Below are 21633 nucleotides of genomic sequence, written 5' to 3' on the forward strand. Positions count from 1 at the left end.
GGGCCGCCCCCGCCCCCGCGGCAGGTGCCGGGGCGCAGCATGGCCCAGCGGGGCGGGGGGCCGGGGCCGCGGGCGCTGGCGGAGCGGGCGGCGGCCCTGCGGGTGAGCCTCGGCGGGGAGCGGGGCGTCGGGGGGGGGGGGCACCCGGCGGGGAGAGGGGCCGCGCGTGGGGCCGGGGTCGCCTGGGGAGTTCGGTGGGGGTTGACTCCTGGGCGGGGTGTGGGGCCGTGGGTTCTCTCTGCGGCCCCCGACGGGATGTAGAGCCACGTGAGGGGTCCCTCGTGGGGATGGGGGCTCTCTGTGGGGCTCCTGGCGGGGTGTGGGGCCTCTGGGGGGGTGTGGGGCCGTGTGAGGGGTCCCCCGTGGGGAGGTGGGTTCTCCCGGGGGCCCCCTGGGGGGTGTGGGGCCACGTGAGGGGTCCGCCGTGGGGAAGGGGGCTGTCTGTGGGGTGCTAGCAGGGTGTGGGGCTGTGTGCTGGGACCCCGTGGGGATGGGGGCTCTCTGTGGGGCTTCTGTGGGTCTGTGCGGGGACCCTGGTGGGGGGTGGGGCTGTACGAGGGGTCCCACGTGGGGATGGGGGCTCTCTATGGGGTGGTGTGTTGGGGCCCCGGGAGGTGTGGGGCCGGGTGGGGGCTGTCTGGGCGGGCTGGGCTGAGCGGGGGGCTCTGGGCCGCCCTCGCCCCTCGAGGCCCTGCGCTGCCCGCCGCTCTGCGCTCCAGGACAAGCTCGTGGACCGTTGCGAGCGGGTGCAGCTGCAGAGCGCTGCCATCGCCCGGCACGTGGACGAGGTGCTGCCCGCCAAGGACCAGGCCGTCCTGGTGAGTCCCGCTCTCTTCTCCCAGTTCAGTGCTGGCCTCCTGTGCTCGCCGCTCCTGGCAGAGGTGCTCAGCTCTCAGGGAGCTCGTCGGTGTGCAGAGCTTGTCCCCCTCCTGCCCCACAGCTTCCGCAAGCGGAGTGCCAGGGTGTGCCTGCGATTCCCGCTTCCTCTGCCTGAAACATGTACGCAAACAATAAATTCTTTGCTGTTAGCATACAGCCGTCAAACATCCCACTGGAACCAGAGTCCTGATTTTATTTGTCCATTGAGGACAAAAGGCAGTTCTCGTGGTGGCTGTTTCTCACTGATAGCGAACCCTGGAAGATCTGCTGAGCGATGGGACGCTGGTCCCTCACAGGTTGTCACTTAGGTCCCGCAGTAAGGCCAGAAGGCAGGTTTGGGACTGGTTGCCCCATTTACCTCTGCTTGCATTATGTTGATTACCATGGCGTGGGCTCAATTAACAGAGTAATCTTAACAGCCGAGCCCATGGGAAGCTGGCAGAAGCGGTTGGTGCACTTGTCGGGGTTGGAGCAAGGCTGATATTTCTCTCTCCTTGCTCTGGCAGAACGCAGCCAACGCGGCGCGGGAGCTGGTGATCCAGAGGCTGATCTTCGTGGGGAACGCGTGTGAAAATGAAGAGCAGCGGTTGCTGGAGAAGGTGCAGGCGGAGGAGGAGCAGGCACACCAGAGCATCCTCACCCAGGAGGTGCACTGGACTGAGGCGCTGCAGAAGCTGGCTGCCCTCCGCACCTACCTGGTGGACATGATCACCAACCTGGATGACCAGGGCTTGGTGGTGAGTACTGCTCCTTGTACCCGGGGATGGGTCAGGCCAGAAGTGACCTGAGACTTTTTATCACGGTTATTGTGGGACTGGAATGTGGTGTGCAGTAGCTTGCTGCACTGACAGCAAGGAGGCAAAGTTGGACAGGGCCTACGTTTCCAGGTCTAGCTCCAGGAACCTCCTTCACCTGGTCCTGACAAGCCCCCGTGGTTTCTCAGCGGTTCCTAGAGCATCTGCTCTGCCCGATTCTGCCTTTGCTTGCAGTGAGGTTCAGAACCACTCATGCTCAGGTCCCCAAGCTCTTGGCTTGAAGCTGCCAGCTCCGCGCAGCTACGAGTTGAGAGCTGCTCTTACAGAATTTAGTTGGGCCACCAGTTTTCTTTTGCCTACTTTTAAACCAAACGTGACCCTTGGGAGCACCTGCAGCTCTTCTTGAAAGTCTGCCCTGTTTGGGATATTTACCGTGCAAAGCCGCCCGTGCTTCCCTTTGCTCGGTTCCTTTTCTGGCTGTTAAATTGTCTCGGTTTATCCAGGTGATTCCTCTTGTTTTAGATGTGAGCGGGTGGGCACTGCACCACCCTGCTCTTAGCCTCTGTGTGCCACCTGTAACTCTGTGAAGAGCTCTGTGTGGAAAACAGAGCCGATCGCACGGGCAGAAGGCCGTTCCTTTAGTGGGAAACGCAGCATCTGCCTCGCCTCAGCATCTCAGCACCCCGGGCTGCGGCCTCGCTGTAGAGAGCAGGATCCATCAAAGCCTGCGGCAGAAACAGCGAGGCCCTCCATTTCTCCTTTTACCGTAGGAGAGGGGAAGTAGGGGTCATATGTTCTCCACCGTGGATCGTTGGGGTTTTTGTCTGTCGGGAAGCTATGCGTGTCATGTCACAGGGAAGCGGAAGGCACGCCGAGCACCTTGCAGCTCATATTTGAGCCCCGCTCAAGTATTTTTCTACTGCTTTGCTAACTGGGCTGTGCCTTGAGTACGTGCCATTGCCAGTGGATACAGAGCAAGTGGGGCTGGTCACGAGGTTGGGTGGCTCTTGGCTTAGGTTCTCTGCAGCGACAGCCCTCATGGAAAGCTTTGGGGTTGCTTGCTGCAAGCGCAGGGCGTTCTTGCAGCGTGTCCCTGTGGGGTGGGGGAGCAGGGGGGACCTCAGGGCTGGGGTTGTCACACCCTGGGCAAGGCGGGGCGCAGTGGCAAGAGCTCCTGGAGGCAGACAGGCCAGTATCTGCTGGAGGGTATGGAGACAGAGCTGGTTCTGTGTGGGTCCAGAGACTTTCCTCCTGCCTCAGCTCTCCTGCGTTTCCCTTGCGCCAGATGATCCAGCTGCCCTTGCCGTCTGCTCTCACACCACTTGCACACCCAGCAGCGCGGTGGCAGGCTCTGTCTGGATGCTCCCACGTCCTCCTCGAGCCACTGTCACCCAGCCACCCAGTCCCACTGGCACAGCAAACATCACCTCTAGCTAGATCTAGATGTGTTACCCTCAGCCATTCCCACTCATTTTCTAAGTCAGGGAGTGGAAAGAGCTGCAGCTGAAGCAAATGGGTACTGCATGCTCCCCTGGCTCCCCACGGCCAGCGTTGGGATGGGGAGCTCTGGGTCAGGAAGGAGACCAGTGGGTCCTCCCTGGGTCCCGGGTTGGCTGTGCCCCAGCCCGCGGTTGGGATTTTATCTGTGGTGATTTCAGCTCTGGTGACTCTTTCTCTCCTTGTCTCCAGCGTGCAGAACAAGAGATCTTCGAGAGGTTGGTACCTGGCTGCTCCCGGGCCTTTCCCTGACCCTGCTCTGGGCTCGCCTGCGCCCTCGGCAGCTCCCGCCTGAGCAGCATGCCATTGCTCTGGCAGCAGGTGACACCCCCGCTTTCCTCCTTTGCGCTGCTTTTCTTGAGGACAAGGACAGAGCACAGAGACGCCAGCGTGGCCTCTTGTCCCTGCTTCGCATGCTATGCTGCAGATCAAGATGGAGCAGTTTGGCACCAGTGTGCAAGGTCTCCCCGAGGTGCTGTGCTGGCCCTTGCTTACGGGAGACCTTCTCCGGCTCCGTGAAAAACTCCACAGGGCTCCGTGGGAGATGCAGCAAGCCTGTCCCCGGCCTGGTGGCAGGAGGTGGGCTGGCCCACCTGGCAAGCCTGGGGGGCTGCTGGCCCAGCATCGCTCACAGGGGCAGCACGCCCAAACTCCGCACTCCCCCTCCCTCCTTCTCCGACAGAGAGACTGCACGGAGGAGAGAACCCAGTGCAGGTGGCAGCGTTTCTGAGTCGCCATCAGTAACGCGGGGCTGCCCGTCCTTGAGAAGGCACTTGGTGGCTGCGCTTTTACGGGCACTTATTTTGGTGGCTGCTGCAGGGGTGCAGCGCTGGTACTGGCTGGACCATGCTGCCCAGAGGACTTTCAGGAGTATTTTTGCCTGGAGCCTGAGGGTAAGAAATTGGCCACAGACCATCAGCAGCAGCCAGTGCCAGAGCCTTTGCTTACAAACATGAGTTCATGTGTGCTGCCGGCCCCAGGAACCCCGCAAATCCTCCATCTCCTTGCTGTGCTGCATGAAACCCGGCGTCCTGCCGCGTCCCCCTTTCCTCTGGCAGCCAGGCTTTGTCAGTGAAGAGGGAAATCCAATTCCCGCAGTGCAGCCTGTTTGTTGTGCTGCTCTGGAGCCCATGGCCGCTCTCAGACGCGTTTGCTCCGTGTCTGCAGAGGGAGGAGGCTGTTGACTCAGGCTGCTGGGGTTGTATTTTAGAACACTGAAGTGCTTTCAGAAGGGGCTGTAGTCAAAGCCAACCGAAAGTATCACTTAGGACGAGAGCTTGCCTAGAAACCTCGTCTAGTTTCTGTGCGGCCTGTGCTCCTCTTGCAACTGCTCCAGCTCACATTTCTGCCATAGCTCCTAGTGACCTTTATAAATACCTCTTTTATAAACAATAAATCTCTTGTTTTCCTTTGCCAGGACAGAGGTGGCGGAGGGAATCTTAGAGCCGCAGGAGTCCCTGAAGTTAAACTTTAATCGGACATGTGTTCAGAGTCCACTGCTGCACCGACTGTGGGCCTCTGCCGTTCTCTGCTGCGTCACAGGTCAGTGGCGCGCTCAGCGCTCACACTCTCTGGGCATTCCTGCACGCTCGTTCCTTTGTGCCCAAAGAAACATCCCGATGCTGTGTCCAAACACCCTGGTGCCGTGTCCTGCCCGGAACTTAGTTCCTTTTTGCCGTTTCCTGGGTCACTTGGTGACAGCGGGGAAACTGATGGTGCCGTAGGAATCTCGGTCACAGAAATTCCTCTTCATCCTGTTTAGCACTGGCCTGCTGGTGATTTTAGAAGAGGGTGAGCTCACCCACGTGGTGTCCATGAGACGCTCTGACGTGCTGGAATGGGGAGTCAGTAAATGCAGTAGCTTTCTGATTGTAAGCCAAGATTGTGGCCGTGCAGGAGCTGGTGGTTTGTCAGAGCCGTTTGTGATCTGTTCCGCTCTCGCTACACAGCTGAGGGTGCATCGGGCGCGTTCGTCAGGCCAGCGACGTGCGCTGGGTACGGTTTCACCACGTTGGTGTTGGTTGTGTTGAGCAGGGAGAGACGGTTGTCTTCCGGCTGAGATCTGCTTAGATTGCTGGTTGTGAAATGTTGACTTTCACCTTTGCTTTCAGGCCGTTGTTAGAGCGTTTCAAATGTATTTTTTTGTTCCTCATAGGTGGCAACAGCCTTCACAATTTGAAATCATTTGTCCTGTGTGCCACCATGTGAACAACGCCTGGGGTGACCTTCCCAGGGCTTTTACATTAACTTTTGATTTTTGCTCATCTCTCTTGATGCTGCTGAGCGGTTCCCAGTTTTCCTCTGTTTCCACGTCCCTCTCAAAGGAGTGTGCTTCTGGCTTTTATTGCTTTTCTCTTCTCAGTTTAGTACCTTGGGAGTCTGTGCCTACCTGACACCACCAGCATTTGTCTCTTCTGCTGCGGGCTCTGGCGTTGCCCTCCCGTTGGGATGAGTTCATCTCCCTCTGTTCTGAGCCTTTCAGTGCTGGCAGCCAGGCACACGCCTGCAGCTGTGCATTGGCAAAGTCCAGCAGGGTCTGAGCAGACGTTCAGAGCTGCCAAGTCAGGCAGGAAACCTTTCCCTGATTCTCTTCGTTATGACATGGGGTTTTTTATGGGTTCCCTTCCCAATAGCATCCTTGTCAAATACGATGACTGACAGGCATTCAGTGCTTGCCGTGGGTCTTGTGGTGCTATTATCACACTCTGCTTGGGGGTTTTTTTGTGTGTGTGGTTACATTTAACATGTCATTATTGCACGCTGAGGGTGTCTGCCATACCCTTGCTTATCTCGCTGGTCCATAGTCCACCCCGACCTAGCCTTAGGGATTTAATATTAACTGCAGCGGCCCTGGCTTTGACTAAGGCACGGTGATGTCGTGTTTCGTTTGGTGGTCCCTTCTCTCAAAGGCCGTTGAACAGGTGACAGTCTTGTTTATTCACTTGAAAACAATAAGTTCCCAGCCTTGAGGGTTTGCCCCTGTTGCCTGTCAAACACTTGGCCACCAGCAGGCAGAAGAACCCCTTGTTTCACTCTCAAAAAGGAACGTGATTCCTTTGATGTCTTGACTGGGCATCCAGGCTGCTGTATCACTTAGTTTGGGGTTGGCAGCTTTTTCCTTAAACCAAGAGATGATGTAAATCTCCTGGCACCGTTCTGGGAGGGGTTTCGGCTCACAGCCGAGTCCTGCTGGGGGGCAGGCGAGAGGTGCTGCTGGCTGCAGACCCAGCGGAGGCTGCCAGGTGCAGGGGTGACGCGGACTGAAGCCATCCCAGCTGGCGGAGGTGTGAGCTGCTCCGTGGTGACCTGCCCCAGGGACCGGGCTGGCTCTGGGTTCCGCCTTGGTGCCTAAATCTAGCTAGGAGGATTTGAATTTCAGATGTGTCAGTTTGGAAATGGGAACTTGGATTCTTACGAGTAGTGAAGTGAGCTACAGCTAACACATATGTACTCACCAGAGATGTTAACCGTGTTAACTTACCTGCTCAACGTCCCTCGTCTCCAACGTGGCCAGGCCGCTGCGATGGGCACTGTACACAGAGAAAATAGATTTTGATCTGAGATGAATTCCCAGTGGAATTGTTCATCAGGATATATGGGAATATCTGGCGGTCAGATTTAATCATGACAAAACATTTGTCTGTGTGGGAAAATGCGCTGATCTGAATTACTCTGCTGCTACTCTGCCAGCACTTCCCCTCGCTCAGACGCTCCCTTGGAATCGTGCGATTCCACGATGAAGCTGCATGGGTGTCGTCGGGGCGGTACTTCCTCGTGCAGATCATCCCCGTGTGCGAACATCAGAACGCAACCCCGTAGCTGGGGTCGACGTGTGCTGCACAGTTTGGGGCTCAGTGCCCTTCTGTCAGAGGAAGAGGAGGCCTCGTACTGCTCTGTTTTCTGTGAATTTGTAGCAGCCTTTGCCTTCCTGGAAAGTCAACCAGCATGGGCACGTACAGCTGTGGGGACCTACCGTGGAGGGCAGGCACGCTGCAAAGCGTTTGGCTGCTGCTTGGTGAAATAAATCATCAAACCAATGAGGCTGGCTGCTTCAGCTGGAAGGGGTTGTTCTCTTCAGCTCCTCTTTCTGCTCGCTGTTCCCTGCGGTAGCTTCCACCCAACGCGCAAGCGTGTGTGGCACTGCCACGTTGTACAAACTGCTGATTCAGCATGTTTGTGCCCTGCCAGGGAGCACGGGGGCAGATGCTGTCCTGGGAACCTCCCCCGGCCAGCGCCGCTCCTGCTCGGTGCTGGTTGGAGGGATGCTGACCTGGGTCCGCATAGGTGCTGGAGCAGGTCGGGCTCTGGGGTGACCCCGTTCAGGGTGTGGGGTGGTGGTTTGATTCTTTAAGGGGCTCGTCCTGCCACATGCTGGATGCGGAGCAGAGGGCGGTTGGGAAATGGCCGGAGCAGGCATGGTAGCGTAGAGCTCTTGCTGGTGGCAGGGCCGGGAGCAGATGACTCACCTGCTCCAGCCTTGTTTCCGTGGTGTTTGACCTAAAATGGATGAGGTGAGGGTGGGGAAGGGCAGGGCAAGGAGGGGCACCTGCAGGTGGAAACTGGGTCTCCCAGGAGCAGGTGAGTCAGCTGGGTGTCAGCCTCTCTCCTTGCTAGCGAATTTACAGAGCGAGGGAAATGCTCGTGCAGTTATCCGGCACTCGCACACGGGGCTGCAGCTTGCAGGGTTTGTGCTGTGGCACAGAAAAACCAAATCAAGTCATGGCCGTGCTCATCTCTGGTGCCTGGTGCCACCTCCCTTGGCTGCTCCACACCCCTCTGGTGATTGATGACCTGGGCTTTGCAGGAGGAAAGGGATTTCACCCGCCAAGCCCTCTCCATTCCTCATTCCAGTATTACTGGCTTTGCAGGTTTTCTGCAAACAGCCCTGTGTCCTTCTGTGTGTCCTTGTGTGTGTCCTTGACTCGCCCAGCTCTGGGAGAAGTCGCGTCCTGCTCACCTACCATGGGGTGGGAAGGGAAGGGGCTGAGATTTGGGTCTCTCCCAAAAGTAGGATGAACCAAACCCACCAAGTTCTGCTTTGTGGGGATTCGAGCCAGGGTCAGAAGATGAGCGGCATCTTCTCTGACTCTGCAGGACTTCTGCTGCCAGGGTGGAGAGGTGTCTGGGGAAGTCTGGGCTTTGAGTCCCTGCGTTGCTCTGGCCCTGGCTTGAGAGGGGAGGCTGCAGGGAGCCGCTGTGCTGGCACCCACCGCGAGCCCCCAACACCATGTCACCTCCGGGGAGCAGATGGGTCCGCAGGAGCGATGTGTGAGGAGAGGGCAGGTGCGATTGTGTTTCTGATGGCCATGACTACTTTGGGTGGGGGCCACCGAGTTGGTGCTCACCGCGTGGTTTCCCTTGCAGGCTCCCAGGAGATTCACATCGATGAGAAAACTGTCAGCCCCCACCTCAGCCTGTCAGAAGACAAGAAAACCTTGCTCTTCAGCCCCAAGAAAGCAAAGCTGGACTTGGACTGCCCCGAGCGGTTTGACCACTGGCCCAATGCTTTGGCTACTGCCCCTTTCCGCTCGGGAGTCTGTGCCTGGAAGATCAGTGTGGAGAAGAGCTGCGCCTACAAGCTGGGGGTTTGCTACAGCTCTGTGCCACGGAAGGGGGCTGGCAACGAAGCCCGCCTGGGCTTCAATGCCTCCTCCTGGGTCTTCTCGCGCTACGACAAGGAGTTCAGGTTCCTGCACGCCGGGCAGCCGCAGGCGGTGGAGCTGATCAAGTGTCCGGCCGAGATTGGGGTGCTGGTTGACTTTGCGGGAGGGGAGGTGCTCTTTTACGACCCCGGTTCCTGCGCCATCCTCTTCTCCCACAGGGAGACCTTCGTGGAGCCCCTCTATCCCGTCTTTGCTGTGGCGCACCAGAGCATCTCGCTTGTCCAGTGAGCGACGCGTTGCGCTCGCCGCGGGGTGAATACAGGTGTGTGTACAGTGACTGGGTATACACCATCCAGCGCCTCCGCGGGGGAGAGGAGCCCAGGCAGGACCACCGCCTTCGGTACAGCGGCGTTCAGACTTCAAACCACGTCTGTTCTTTGTGTGTTTTATGGCAGCTTTCCTCTCCTCCTCAGGGCTACACCCACCCTGTGCCTGCCGCGCTGGGGCGAGGGGTCAGGGTAACGCCTGGCTCTGCCAGCTGCTTTTGGGCAAATTGTGTAGAATCACAGGGTGGTTTGGGTTGGAAGGGACCTTTCAAGGCCACCCAGCCCAACCCCCCTGCCAGGAGCAGGGACATCTCCAACCAGATCAGGTTGCTCAGAGTCCCGGCCAACCTGGCCTGGAATGTTTCCAGGGATGAGGCATCCACCACTGCTCTGGGAGGTTTAATTCTTCTGCGACCAAGGGCAGCTTTCCGGCCCGACGGTGGGCTTTAGAAAACAGGAGAAATACTAAGAGATGGCGTTTGGAGAAATGGCAGGGAGGAGGCACGTGGGACGGAGCTGGAGACACACTTCAGGGAGGAGCTGCCCCATGCCAGAGCAGGGACAGTGCGGGGGGCTGTCACCCAGGGGGAACCCACACCAGCGCAGGGGCAGCGGCCCGTGGAGGAGCCCATGTCAGAGCAGTAAGAAGCAAGGGGTGGTGGAAAGAAACCTCATCTGAGCTGTTCCTCACCTCAGCAAAGGGAGGAAGGAGAGACGTTGGGCTGAAGCTGAGCCAGGGAAAACGGCAGGAAAGGTTTAAAATTTCTCCTCTTTATTTCTCAATACCCAAATTGGTAATGCAAAGTTTATGTTAATTGGCAATATGAGAAATTAAGTGAAATTCCCCAGCTCCAGACCATTTTGCCCACAGCAGGAGGGCTGCGACTGCCTCCTGGCTGCTGTCAGGAAGAGAGGGGTGCGATCTGTCCCTCCCCCCAGAATGAGCCTCCTGCAGCGCTGCTTGGCCCAGTGCCCCGCTCTGTGGGGGCACACACTGCCGCTGACCCTCTTCCATAGCGCTTTTAGAGTGAGGAAAGACACCAGCAGCACTGCTGAGCCTCGGGTACGTTTTATTGCATGAACACCCGCTCTGCGCTGCTCCCTGCGCTCAGCAGCGCTCGCTTCTTTTCCCTGCGCAGCTGGCAGCCAGAAATCCCACACCAGGACTGGTTCCCCGTTCAGCAGCGGTGCTGTTCCTCCGAAACGCAGCTACCCCTTCTCAATAAGAGGCAGGAGGTGGCCAAGCGTGGGCAGGACGTGCTCGGGGGGCACCTCTGTCTCCTCGCCCTGCCCGGCAGCCTGGAGCAGAAAGCTGTGCATGCCCACGGCTCGCGCTGCCCTGTAATCCCGGGTGTAGCTGTCCCCAACGTGAGCCGCCCACGCCGGGGGGACCCCGCCGAGGCGCAGGGCTTTCTCGAAGATCCTCCTGTCCGGCTTGGCGAAGCCCGCGTCCTCGGAGGTGAGGACAAATTCGAAGTGGTGCCGCAGGTTGCACTGGGACAGGATGGTTTCCAGCCGGTTGTCGAAGTTGGAGACGACGCCCATGCGGAAGCCGCGCTGGCAGCACCGGCTCAGGGTCTCGCCGGCTCCCGGCAGCACCTCCCAGTTGCGGGCGCTGCAGAAGTCGCGGTAGAGGTTTTCCGCCATCAGCGTCAGGACTCCGTCCTCGTGCACGCCCGAGAGCCTGAAGGTCTGCTTGACGACGTCGGCCCACCACTGCCGGGAGCTCAGCCCGCGGCTCCGGCCATAGTTGGGGAAGAGCCGGCTCTGGGCTCCGTACGCCTCCCGGAACGAGCGACCCAGAGCCTCCGGCTGCACCCGCACCCCGTGGGCCCGGGCCTCGGCCGCGTAGCTCTCCCCCACGGGCTGCCGCAGCCGCAGCAGCGTGTCCTTCACGTCCCACGTCAGTAAGCGGAGCTTAAGCATGGCCTCGGCAAACCTCGACCGGGGGAACCGGGATCGGGCAGGGGGCGAGAGCCAGGCGCTGCCCAAAGCGAGCGTGGCTCAGGCGGGTTGGACCAGAGGGGTGCGGGCCCGCCCGTGCACACCCACTCGTGTCAGTGCCCCTCGCGGGGGCTCAGCATCGCGCTGTGGCGGGGGAGGGAGGGCCGTGCTCGCCGCCCCGGGGTGCAGAGCCCCCCCCCAGGCCGCGGCAGCTGCACCCCCCGCCCTCCCCTCCGTGGGGGCTGCAGTGGGCCCCGCGTGGGGCTGCTGGGCGGCCGGGGGCGCGGGGAGGGGCTGCGCCTGCGGTGTTGGGGGGGCACGGGCGAGCGGGGCCCACGCGGGTCACAGAGGGGCTGGAGGTGCGGGGTGGGCCCGCGGCTCCCGGTGCGGGGGGGGGGGTGGTGTTTGGGGAGGGGGGTGTCTGTGGGGCGGCGGGCACGCGCGCTCCCCAGGTCCCGCTCCCCGCACCCACCTGCGCCGCGACCCGGAAGCCCCGCCCTCCCCGCGGCCCCGCCCACCGCCGGAAGCCCCGCCCCCGCGCTCAGGCCCGTCCCGCCGCCGCCTCCTCCCGCAGCCAGCGCAGCAGCTGCGGCGCGAAGTAGGTGATGATGGCGTCGGCCCCTGCGGAGAGAGCGGAGCCGCTGGAGCCGCCCGGGGGACACACGGGGCCGGGGATCGGGGTCGGGGGGGAGCGGGCCCCGCGGCCGCCCGCCTCACCTGCGCGCCTGAAGGCCGTCACCGCCTCCCTGACCGCCGCCTCCAGGCCGAAGGCCCCGGCCTGGGCCCCGTGCCACAGCATGGCGAACTCCCCCGAGACGTGGTACACGGCCAGCGGGTGCGTGGGGTGCTGCGGGGAGAGCTGAGCCGGGGGACAGCCCTCCCCGGGCACGGAGACCCCCCCAGAGACGCTCCCGCGCCCGCCTCGCAGCCCCACCGGCCCGGATACCCGAACCGGCCAGCCCAGACGCTCCCCTCTCCTGCCCTCCTGCTGCGGGGCCGCCCCGCGCCCCGCTGCCCTGCAGCCAGCGCCTACCCGAGCCTTGACGTCCCTGACCAGGTCCAGGTAGGGCATCCCTGGCTTCACCATCAGCATGTCCGCTCCCTCACGCACGTCCCGGTCCTGCGAGGGGAACACGCGTGCCACCCCGGCAGCACAGGGTAGAAGAACATTTTCCAGTGAGCCCACAGTTGGTTTTCCCCAGAAGTTCTGACTGGTGGTTGGTTTTCCCAGGAGGGATCACAGACGGGTTTGGTGAGCCCTTTGTGGCCGCAGGAGCCCACAGACGGGCTGTGACGGGGGAAAGCCGACGCTCTCCTCACCACACAGTGCCGGGGGAAAGCTGGTGGCTGCGTGTCCCTGGACCCAACACCCTGAGCCGCAGCGGGGTATGGGGTCACCAACACAGTCCTTGGGCCCACGCTGGGGACCAGCTCTTTGGCAGGCTGGTGGGCATCACATTTCTCTCACTTGAGAGGGAAGAGCCTCGGCCATTTTGGCTGGCGGGCCTCCTACCGCCTTCTGCCTCCAACACCCCTGGGCTTGCTCTTCCCCAAACCCACGATCCTTGGTGCTGCCCCAAGCAGCCCAACCCCGGCTCACTCACCACGGCGCGCATCGCCAGGCCCCTGGCTCCCGGGGGCAGCTGGTAGCATCGCCTGTCTCCGAAGGCGGGTTTGGATAGCGCAGCGTCCCTGGTGACGGGCAAGGCAGAGGGCAGGGATGAGGACCGGCATGACTCCCCATCCCTCTTGCCCCGCAAAGCTTCAAAAATGTGAGGACAGACTAAGACAAGGGTCTGAGCCATCAAGGCCAGGAGAAAGGAGGCTCTCCCGACCTGCCTCGGCACCCCAGGATCGCTCTGGGAGGCGCCACAGCTCCACGCTGGCCCTGGGAGCCAGGCTTCAACACCCACTGCCCTTCCCATGCCCAGAGTCGGGTAAAAGCATGTCAGACATTTTCCTTTTGCCCTTTTCCTAGGCAGGTCCCTGAGGGATGCCCCGTCGGGGTCAGGCCGTTCTTGGGATGAGATCTCATAGCTGAGCTGAGGCTTGTCCTAAAGCCACACTTTGGTGTAACACTGGCTCCTGCGACTCCCTTCCTGGCAGCTGCAGGCAGCTCCCTCCCTGCCTGCCTCACCACCAGCATCCAGGACAAGCAGGGGGTGGGACAGAAGATCACAGCTGATCCTCCCACCAGCCTGCCTCTCCTGGGCAAGGTCCATTTGTCTTCCTTTTGCCCCGCGAAGCAGGAGAAAGGCGCGCCAAAGCAACCAGCCTGGCCCCAGCTGTGGCCAAGCTCTGCCCGAGGCCCGTTCCCAAATAAATGTCTGAGGGGACATCTCTGGGTGCTGGCTGGGGTCACTCGCGGCTGCGCGACAGACCCACCTGAAAGGACCATAGAAGCACGAAGCGAACTTGGCGCTGTAGCTCATCACTGAGACCTGCGAGGAGAGCGGAGCTATGAGCACCAGCGGCTCGGTGCCACATCCCCACGCCGGAGCAGTGGTGATTCCCTCCCATGGCTGTTTTGTACTATCCCCACATCCTCCTTCCCCTGCCAGAGGCCTGGCACCTCGCTGTCCCCGCATCCAGCCAAGGACCTTCCCTTCCTGCGTGCACTGGGGCAGGGAAATGCCTGCAGCACGTCCTGGGCAAGGTGGGGGTTTGCTTCTCCCACCGCTTGCCCAGGTCCTGCTGCGGCACAGTCTCCCCACGCACGCCACTCCTGCCCCGGCGCACGCGGATCCCCGGCTCACTTTGTTGCCCAGGTCATTGGAGATCAGCGCCTTCTTCATGGCCGCGATGCGCCCGTCCATCATGTCTGAGGGGGCAACGATGTGGCAGCCTGCAGGGACAGACCAGGGATGCGGAGAAGTGCCTGAGGCTGTGACTCTGCCTGCAAGAGGAGGTGACCCCACGGCCAGAGGGGCTCCGGGTGCCTGCAGCTCTGCGGGGGACAGCGCGTGGAGGGCAGGGGAGCCTCCCCCAGCTCGGAGCAAAAGCACTCCCAGCTGGAGCCAGGCCCAGTTTGCTTTTGGGCCAGTGGAAAGTGAGAGGGGGCAAATCCGCGAGAGCCGACTCGGGTAGCGCTGCCGGGAGACTCCCCACCTGCTTTGGCATAGGCCAGCGCCACTTCTGCCAGCCGCTGGCAGCTCGTCTCGTTCTGGATGGTGCCATCCTCACGCAGGATGCCTAGGAGACAAACCCGCGGTTAGGCGAGGGGCCGGCTGGCTGACTGCCTCGATCCCAAGGGTGCGAGCGTGGCTCTCGCTATAGATATGCCCAGAACAGCGGGGAATGTGTTAGCGAGCTGGATAAGGACCAGGAGACCAACGACACAGCCCTCCAGGGACTGGAGACAACAGAGAGGGGGGACACAGACAGGTGCTCAGACACATTCAGATGGCTGAGGAGTGGGTGCCTCAACCACCTGTGCCTCCCACCACGCTGCCAAAACCCAGGAGAAGTCTCCCAGGCTGAACTGCACACCAGTACTAAATCTTGGGGCAGGAGCTGGCTAGGCCCCACCAGCACCCAGAGCTCCTCAGCCAAAAATGGCAAACCCCCAGAGACTCCCAGTGCCAGGAAAATGCCCGAAGAGCAGCCCAGGACCCCGGGCTGTGCACTCACCGCAGTGCCCATGGGAGGTGTAAGGGCACAAGCAGACGTCGCAGGCTATTAGCAGCTCTGGGAAGGTGCAGCGGATCTTCTTGATTGCCAGGATGGCAGGCGTGTCCTCTGCATCAGCAGCGGAGCCTCTCTCGTCCTGTGAGAAGATAACTGCTTCAGCACGCAGAGCCGAGGGCTTCGCACCGGCTCCTCTGTGGCGGCAGTTCTGCCCGGGAAACGTTTTCTGAACCATGAGACCCTGCGACGCCGGGCGGTGTGACCACCATGATGGAAGGGGGCTGTGCAGTAGTGGCTCTGAGCAGCCAGTGCAGGTCTCAGGGCCACCTGCGAGAGCTCTGGGAGCTTTTTGGGTGTCACTACAGTCTCCCATCCTCGTCTTGATTTGCTGAGTGGGGTGCAAGCATGCCCAAAGACCCTGAACTGCTCCTGTTTGATCAGGAGACCCCCGGTCCCACACTGATCTCCCACTCCCCTGTGCCTACCCTGAGCCCCCTGCCACCACGCACGCTGACCTTGTGGACCTTGCTGGGCACCCCAAAGATGAGCACACACTTCAGACCGTCCTCGACGAGGGGACGCAGCATCCCCTCCAGCTTGTTGACTCCGTACCTGAGAAAAGCAGAGTGAAGGGGGCTGCCAGGCACCCAGACCGGCTCCGTGGGGCGAGCTGGTCCGTGAGTTGGGTGCTGGGCTGTGAGCGATCCAGCACCCACATGCATCCACACCAAGCGGCAGCTGGAGGGAGATGTTGCCCAAACTTTGGGAGGAACAATCCGAGACCTTATCTGGGACTACAGGGGTGTTATCTACCCGGCATGGACACTCTCTGCTCTGAAAGGACGAGCGTGCCCTGCCCTCGGATCCCTTATCTTGGCGTTTCTGTTGCAGATCCATCCCACTTCCCCACAGGACCATTCCCCTGGGGCCTCTCTGACCACAACCCTGCTAACGCAGCAGCAGATGAAGACGGGAGCTGCCAGTCCAGCAAGATCTGATGCTAGGCTGGAGCCCATGTGCTTGCAGAGGTTTTCTAGCTGCTTCCCGAAACGCCAATTCGCTTCCAACTTGCCTGCGTGCCCAGCGCACACAATGTGCAAGTGCTCTGGGACATCGGGAGACCCTGGTACTATTGTTGCTTGTACTGGTACTTTCCCAGCATCCCCAGTATGATTCCATCCACTCCCTTGGCAGACAAGTGCTCCTGCACTGCCAGATGCTGGAGGATCCCCAAGGCAGGGACCACAGAGAGCTGGAAGCATCACCCCTGGGCCACGCTCGTCTCAGGCCATACATCAGCCCAGCTCGGGCACAGGGCACGCAGCTCGGCGGGGCTGGGTTCTTACCTGGCTTGTCCAGGGAGGCTGGGGATTGGCTCCACTGCATCAGGGCTGTCACTGCAGGAGGTGGATGGGACAGAAGCGTGAGGACTTGGCATCAGGAGAAAGCCCTCACCCCAGGCTTGTCCACGGGGATTCTTTTGGAAAACCCATCCGAGAGCTCAGGGAGTGCCTAAGCCGTTCAACCTGAGCTTGGTCCATCCCTAACCCAGAGAGCCAGGGCTCACTCACGTGACAAAAATGGGGTAGATGAGGTTGGAGGCATCGAAGGTGGACGCCGTACACTGCCAGGAGCGTAGCACCGGGTGGAAGTAGCCGCTGTGAAGAAGGGAGTCTGCCTGCATCTTGGACCTTCACTAGGAGGCTGTGGAAGGAGACTCTGAAATGCCAGAAGAAACGAGCAGTTAGTGGTGGTGTCCTGGGAAGGCACGGCTATTGCTGCGTGCGAGGAGGGCGCTGAGATCCAGGCAGCCTCTGCAGCACCGTCCCTGTCCCGCTCCAGGCACGCACAGGGAGCACGAGCTGCAGCCCAGCCAGCTTCTTCCCAACTCTCCTGGGCGCTGCCCCGTGCCGGGTGGGTGTTGCCAGACCCCACATCAGCAGCCACAGCCCAGCACTTCCCACAAACAGGGATGATGCCGACTCCTCCCCAGAAAACCTTGCAGTTCCATGTCTGAAACCACCAATTTGCAGCCACCGGCATCCTCCCGCAGCAGAACCGCGTTCACATGGTTCAACAGGACCACGCTCCTCAGGCTCCGTGTTTAACTGGGGTAACTGTGCCGGCAGTTACCAGCGCTGAGATGGTCGTTGCTGAATTTTCCTGTTGCCTACCGCTGTTTGATTGTGTGATACAGCTGTTGTGCACAGACCAGTCAAAAGCTGCCCCGCAGAGCACAAAGCATTTGTGGCCGCAGTGCAGCGACAGGTGCAGTGCCAGAGGCGCGGGGGCACGGGACCATCCTGAGGGCACCGGGGCTGTAAACCCTGCAGCCACACAACTTCAGTGGCCACTTGCTGCCAGATAAAGAAACCGTGGGAGTGGGGCAAAACTGATTTCAGGGTAACAAAGAGCAATTACTCAATATCCATAAATCAAGTGTTAGCTAAGTTACTGTTGCAACTTTTTTCTGTAGCAATATTTTCTTCTGTAACAGTTAGATCAGGTACTAATCTGTGATTAGACCATTAAGAAATTTCCAAAATTTCCACTAGCACTGAATTCTCCCCAACATTGGTGGTGGGAGTGTGAGGGAAGGGGCTGGGGAAAGGCAGCTGCCTCGGGATGAGGCATTTGGCCGCAGCACAGAAGAGCAGTTGTGCGGCCCTGGGAAATGCAACCCGAACAGCAGGCTGTTTGTGCAGAGCGGCTTCAAGGACTCCTGCCAGCGGCACACACAAACGCCCCGAGCAGAGGAGCCAAGGCTCCCCGGCAGACAAACCGCAAAGTTCCTACTGGAGGCCACGGATTTTGTTTTGAGAGCTGAAACCTGAGCGAGGCGGACGGGAGGAGAGCTGGAGAAGGGCTTCCGAAAGCAAAGGGGACTCCACCGCTTACCCCGGGCAAGGCGTCCCCTGCGAGACCGAGTGCCATGAGGATGGGCCCCGTGTCAGGGGAGCAGCCCCGCTGTCCCGAGTCCCATCCCAGGAAGCATCCCCAGCAACAAACCCAGCTCTCTCCAGAGAGCAGACACGCTCGCTTCACACCCCAGGATGCTGACCAGGAGAGGAGGTTTTACACCAGCACCCGCCACAGCAGTCAGCGCTGGGCAGGAGATGGCCCCATTCTCCTGGGAAACCTTTAGTCTGAGGGGCTCACCTCTTTTACACGCTCCAGACCCTTCACATATTCTAGCCCTGGGCCAAATTCTCGGTCTGTATCAGGCCACCGCAGTGCGCAGGGCACTTGTCATCACGCTCAGTCCAGGGCTGTCTCTCATACCCCAGGCAATCCCCTCTGCTCGGGGATGGGGAAAAGGCACCTCCCAGCTACCTACAGGCTTACACGTGTGAAAAAACTGTATAAAAAATGGATTGTGCTTGCAGGGGATACAGACCAGCTGACGGGCACGCTGGCAGTGTCACGGCATCACTTGGCAAGTAATTTTTAGCCCTGGAAAGCTGCCGCTGCAGTCCTTGCTCGCAGGGAAGGGGACAGGAGGGGTGAACTGGAATTGGCAGCCCCAGTGCAGCGGCCGGGCTGGTCAGGCAGGGCTCCAGGCAGGCAGAACAAAGGGCTCAGTGAGCAAAACCCACCTCGAGAATCCCAAAAATGCTTTCAACGGCTAATCCCACGGGAGGCAGGGGAAGGGGGGACAGGGTGGGACCAGAGGCACCTGGCTCTGTATGGGACAGATAGAGGCCACAGCTCCGGAACCTGCCCGCGCGGGAAGGAGGAGACGGGCACCCCGCGGAGTGGCAGGGGGGAGATAACAGCCAGGACGGGTGGGCCCCGCGAGCCCCGGGGAGCCAGGCCCTCCTTACCAGCCCCGCGCGCGGGAGAAGCTGCCGCCCGCCGCAAAACGGGACGAGGCTCCGCGTACGGGGCTGTTTCCCCCCAGATCCCCTCAGGGTGCCCAGCCGAGTGCAGGCTATTAATTAACCCGACATTAAAGGCCCAAATCCGTATTTCTAAAGCAATTTGCTTCACGCACACAGAGCATCAGCAAGGACGAGTTTGGAACGGCCCTGCGACTCCCTCCGAGCAAACGGCCCCGCAGCAGAGTGTTCCCACCTTCGCTCCTTCGGGACTGCTCCAGGCCAAGCCTGAACCCATGGCACCCGAACCCGCGCCCTCGCGCCCGACCTGGCTGCCTCGCTGCGTTCGAGGGGAGAGAGAGCTGCGCGCACGTTTGCGCTCGCACAAATTAAACAAACTTAGCGACGGGCTGACGCCGGACCCGCCGCACGCGTACGGTGAGCTGCAAAGGTCTGTTCCGGCGGCTGCCTCTTCACCTGTTCGGGATGAAGCCGCTTTCCAGCGTTTTGGGATATGGAAATGGGTGCAGCCTCATCTTTCGGCACCCAACTATTTACCTGCCGTCCCGGAGACACGCAAGCTCCCGAAATCCCGTGCCAGAGGCAGGGAAGCTCCCGAAATCCCAACTGGGAGTGGGGAGGGATGGGAGCGCGGTAGGAAAGCGGAGCTCGGTGGGGAGATCGGGGAGATGCGGGTTAATTAACAGTCGCTAATGAGGGTCAAGATGTCATGGAAGTTTTCATCTTCCAGATGGGAATCTGGGAAGGGGGATGCTGCGGGGTGCTACAGGAGGAGGCTGTAATGACGCCGCAGGATGAGCGGGGGGCTCGGCACCGACGGTGACAGACACCGATTGCGGGCTGCTCGGTGCTTTCCCCCCCGCGGTAACGGGGGTTTACCGAGCAAAATACCGGGCTGCCCTTGCTGCCCGCACCCCAGCGGTGCCCCCATTTCCCGGCCGGGCCCTGCCCCTGCACCCAGCCCCATCTCCGGCCTCCGGGAAACCCCACAAGAGGCCGGGGTCGGGGAACGGGGGGCCGGAGCCGGGGCGAACGCCCCGGCTCCGGTCCCCCCGGTCCCCGACCCCGGCCCCCGGACTCACCGACAGCCGCGTCCCAGCTCCGGCCCTGCGCCCTATCGATTTGCATAAACCCCGCCCACCTGATTAACATAGACACGCCCCTCTGTGCGAGCGGGATGGCGGCGGAAAGTCTCGCGCGGCGGAGCGCGGGAAAGGGCTGGGGGCGGCGCAAGGGCGGGCATGCGCTGGGAGGCGTGGGGGGGGGGGGGAGTAGGGGTCTGGGGGACGGTGTGGGGGGGTGGAGTAGGGTGTTAGGGGGCTGGAGGAAGCGTTTGGGGTGCTGGGGGGCCAGCAGGCAGGATTTGGGGTGCTGGGGGCGGGGTACCTGGAGCCGGGTTTTGGGGTTTTGGAGTTTTTGGGGGGTGTGGAGCAAGGCTTTGGAGTGCTGATGGGGCACCTGGAGCCGGGTTTTGGGGTTCTGGAGGGGCTGGAGTAGGGCTTCGGGTGCTGGGGGGCCAGCAGGCAGGATTTGGGGTACTGGAGGGAGTACCTGGAGCTGGGTTTTGGGGTTCTGGAGGGGCTGGAGTAGGGCTTCGGGTGCTGGGGGGCCAGCAGGCAGGATTTGGGGTACTGGAGGGAGTACCTGGAGCTGGGTTTTGGGGTTCTGGAGGGGCTGGAGTAGGGCTTTGGGTGCTGGGGGGCCAGCAGGCAGGATTTGGGGTGCTGGGGGCGGGGTACCTGGAGCCGGGTTTTGGGGTTTTGGAGTTTTTGGGGGGTGTGGAGCAAGGCTTTGGAGTGCTGATGGGGCACGTGGAGCCAGGTTTTAGGGTTCTGGAGGGGCTGGAGTAGGGCTTTGGGGTGCTGGGGGACCACCCAGTCCATTTTTGGGGTGCTGGTGGGGGACCTGGAACCAAGTTTTGGGGTTCTGAGGCGCTGGAGCAGGGTTTTGCAGTGCTGTAGGGGGCCAGGATGCAGGATTTGGGGTGCTGTGGGGCTATGCAGTCCAGTTTTGGGGTGCTGTGGGGGTCTTGGAGACAGGTTTTGGAGTTCTGGAGGGGCTGGAGCAGGATTTTGGGGTGCTGCAGGGGGCAGGATCCAGGCTTTTGGATGCTCTGGGGCCATGCAGTCCAGTTTTGGGGGGCTATTTGGGACCTGGAGCCAGGTTTTGGAGTTCTGAGGGGGCTGGAGCAAGGCTTTGGGGTGCTGGGGGAACATGCAGTCCATTTTTGTGTTGCTGTGGGGGGATCTGGAGCCAGATTTTGGGATTCTGTAGTTTTTGAGGGGTGTGGAAGAAGGGTTTGGGATGCTGGGGGGCCAGGAGGCAGGATTTGGGGTGCTATGAGGCCACACAATCCAGTTTTGGGGTGCTGTGGGGGGACCTGGAGCCAGGCTTTGGGGTTCTGGAGTTTTTGGGGGGTGTGGAGCAAGGCTTTGGGGTGCTGATGGGGCACCTGGAAGTGGGTTTTGAGGTTCTGAGGGGTTGGAGCAAGGCTTTGGGATGCTGTAGGAGCTGGGATGCAGGATTTGGGGTGCTGTGGGGCCATGCAGTCCCGTTGTGGGGTGCTGTGGGAGGACTTTCAGCCAGATTTGGGGGTTCTCGGGGGGCTGGAGTAGGGCTTTGGGGTGCTGTGGGGGCCAGGAGGCAGGATTTGGGGTGTAGTCCAGTTTTGGGGTGCTATGGGTGTCCTGGAGCTAGGTTTCTGGGGTTCTGAGGGGGCTGGAGCAAGGCTTTGGGGTGGTGTGGGGGACCCCAAGATGAGTACTGTGGAGGGACCTGGAGCCAGGTTTTGAGGTACTAGGGGGATGGAGCAGAGCTTTGGGGTGTGGGGGGCCAAGCGGAGCTGGAGTCACGCTGCAGGCGCAGCAGCACGTGGTCTGATCAGAGCAAGGGAGATGCACGGGGCACGTTTATCGCTCGCCGTTCTGCAGCTCCCACGCGATAACCTCGTCCCCTTGGCCCGCTGCAGCGCGTAAACACACAGCCCCAGCAGCACGGGCGAACTGAACAGGGACACAGCATCAGCACCCAAACCTCACTTCTCTGGTAACCGGACACTCCGCGCCTCCCTCGCTCCGCTCGCACAAACGCCAGGTCGCAGCAGCCCCTGTCCTCCCTTCGCTGCCAGCTGCTCCGTAACCAATTTCGTAGCGGGTTTGCTTCT

At 61.0% G+C, this 21633-nt stretch overlaps 3 protein-coding genes across 6 annotated transcripts; 1 reads left to right on the forward strand and 2 right to left on the reverse strand.

Moving 5' to 3' along the window:
* Nucleotides 1-21: 21 nt before the first annotated feature.
* BSPRY (B-box and SPRY domain containing) lies at nucleotides 22-9158 on the forward strand. Its single transcript, XM_086764089.1, has 6 exons — nucleotides 22-102; nucleotides 720-818; nucleotides 1386-1616; nucleotides 3324-3349; nucleotides 4549-4673; nucleotides 8496-9158. The coding sequence occupies exons 1-6, from the start codon at nucleotides 40-42 to the stop codon at nucleotides 9020-9022; spliced, it is 1071 nt and encodes a 356-aa protein (XP_086620215.1). The 5' UTR covers nucleotides 22-39; the 3' UTR covers nucleotides 9023-9158.
* A 955-nt stretch (nucleotides 9159-10113) lies between these two features.
* On the reverse strand, nucleotides 10114-11220 carry HDHD3 (haloacid dehalogenase like hydrolase domain containing 3). The gene has a single exon (XM_010125653.2). The coding sequence runs from the start codon at nucleotides 10984-10986 to the stop codon at nucleotides 10270-10272; it is 717 nt and encodes a 238-aa protein (XP_010123955.2). The 5' UTR covers nucleotides 10987-11220; the 3' UTR covers nucleotides 10114-10269.
* A 39-nt stretch (nucleotides 11221-11259) lies between these two features.
* ALAD (aminolevulinate dehydratase) lies at nucleotides 11260-19602 on the reverse strand. 4 transcript variants are annotated; one of them, XM_086764009.1, is made up of 12 exons: nucleotides 19553-19602; nucleotides 16203-16350; nucleotides 15978-16028; nucleotides 15147-15243; nucleotides 14635-14770; nucleotides 14113-14196; nucleotides 13761-13849; nucleotides 13390-13445; nucleotides 12609-12696; nucleotides 12038-12124; nucleotides 11722-11851; nucleotides 11260-11625 (listed from the first exon to the last, which is right to left on the reverse strand). In XM_086764009.1, exons 2-12 carry the CDS (start codon nucleotides 16313-16315, stop codon nucleotides 11546-11548), a joined length of 1011 nt encoding a protein of 336 aa, XP_086620135.1. In that variant the 5' UTR covers nucleotides 16316-16350; nucleotides 19553-19602; the 3' UTR covers nucleotides 11260-11545. The 4 variants fall into 4 exon arrangements, with proteins under 4 accessions (XP_086620135.1, XP_086620132.1, XP_086620134.1 ...); XM_086764006.1 differs by having other exon boundaries at nucleotides 15117-15243; XM_086764008.1 differs by lacking the exon at nucleotides 19553-19602 and adding an exon at nucleotides 18927-19171 and having other exon boundaries at nucleotides 15117-15243.
* Between the last annotated feature and the right edge of the window lie 2031 nt (nucleotides 19603-21633).

This window comes from Chlamydotis macqueenii, chromosome 20 (genome assembly GCF_036417535.1).
Source record: "Chlamydotis macqueenii isolate bChlMac1 chromosome 20, bChlMac1.mat, whole genome shotgun sequence".
Classification (NCBI taxonomy): domain Eukaryota; kingdom Metazoa; phylum Chordata; class Aves; order Otidiformes; family Otididae; genus Chlamydotis; species Chlamydotis macqueenii.

Coding starts and splice junctions, on each gene's coding strand:
- BSPRY (XM_086764089.1), top strand. CDS start 40: ATGGCCCAGCGGGGCGGGGGGCCGGGGCCGCGGGCGCTGGCGGAGCGG. Junction 103..719: donor AGCGGGCGGCGGCCCTGCGG/GTGAGCCTCGGC, acceptor TCTGCGCTCCAG/GACAAGCTCGTGGACCGTTG. Junction 4,674..8,495: donor CGTTCTCTGCTGCGTCACAG/GTCAGTGGCGCG, acceptor TTTCCCTTGCAG/GCTCCCAGGAGATTCACATC.
- HDHD3 (XM_010125653.2), bottom strand. CDS start 10,986: ATGCTTAAGCTCCGCTTACTGACGTGGGACGTGAAGGACACGCTGCTG.
- ALAD (XM_086764006.1), bottom strand. CDS start 16,315: ATGCAGGCAGACTCCCTTCTTCACAGCGGCTACTTCCACCCGGTGCTA. Junction 13,446..13,760: donor CCAATGACCTGGGCAACAAA/GTGAGCCGGGGA, acceptor CTCTCCTCGCAG/GTCTCAGTGATGAGCTACAG. Junction 12,697..13,389: donor TGCTTCTATGGTCCTTTCAG/GTGGGTCTGTCG, acceptor GCCCGTCACCAG/GGACGCTGCGCTATCCAAAC.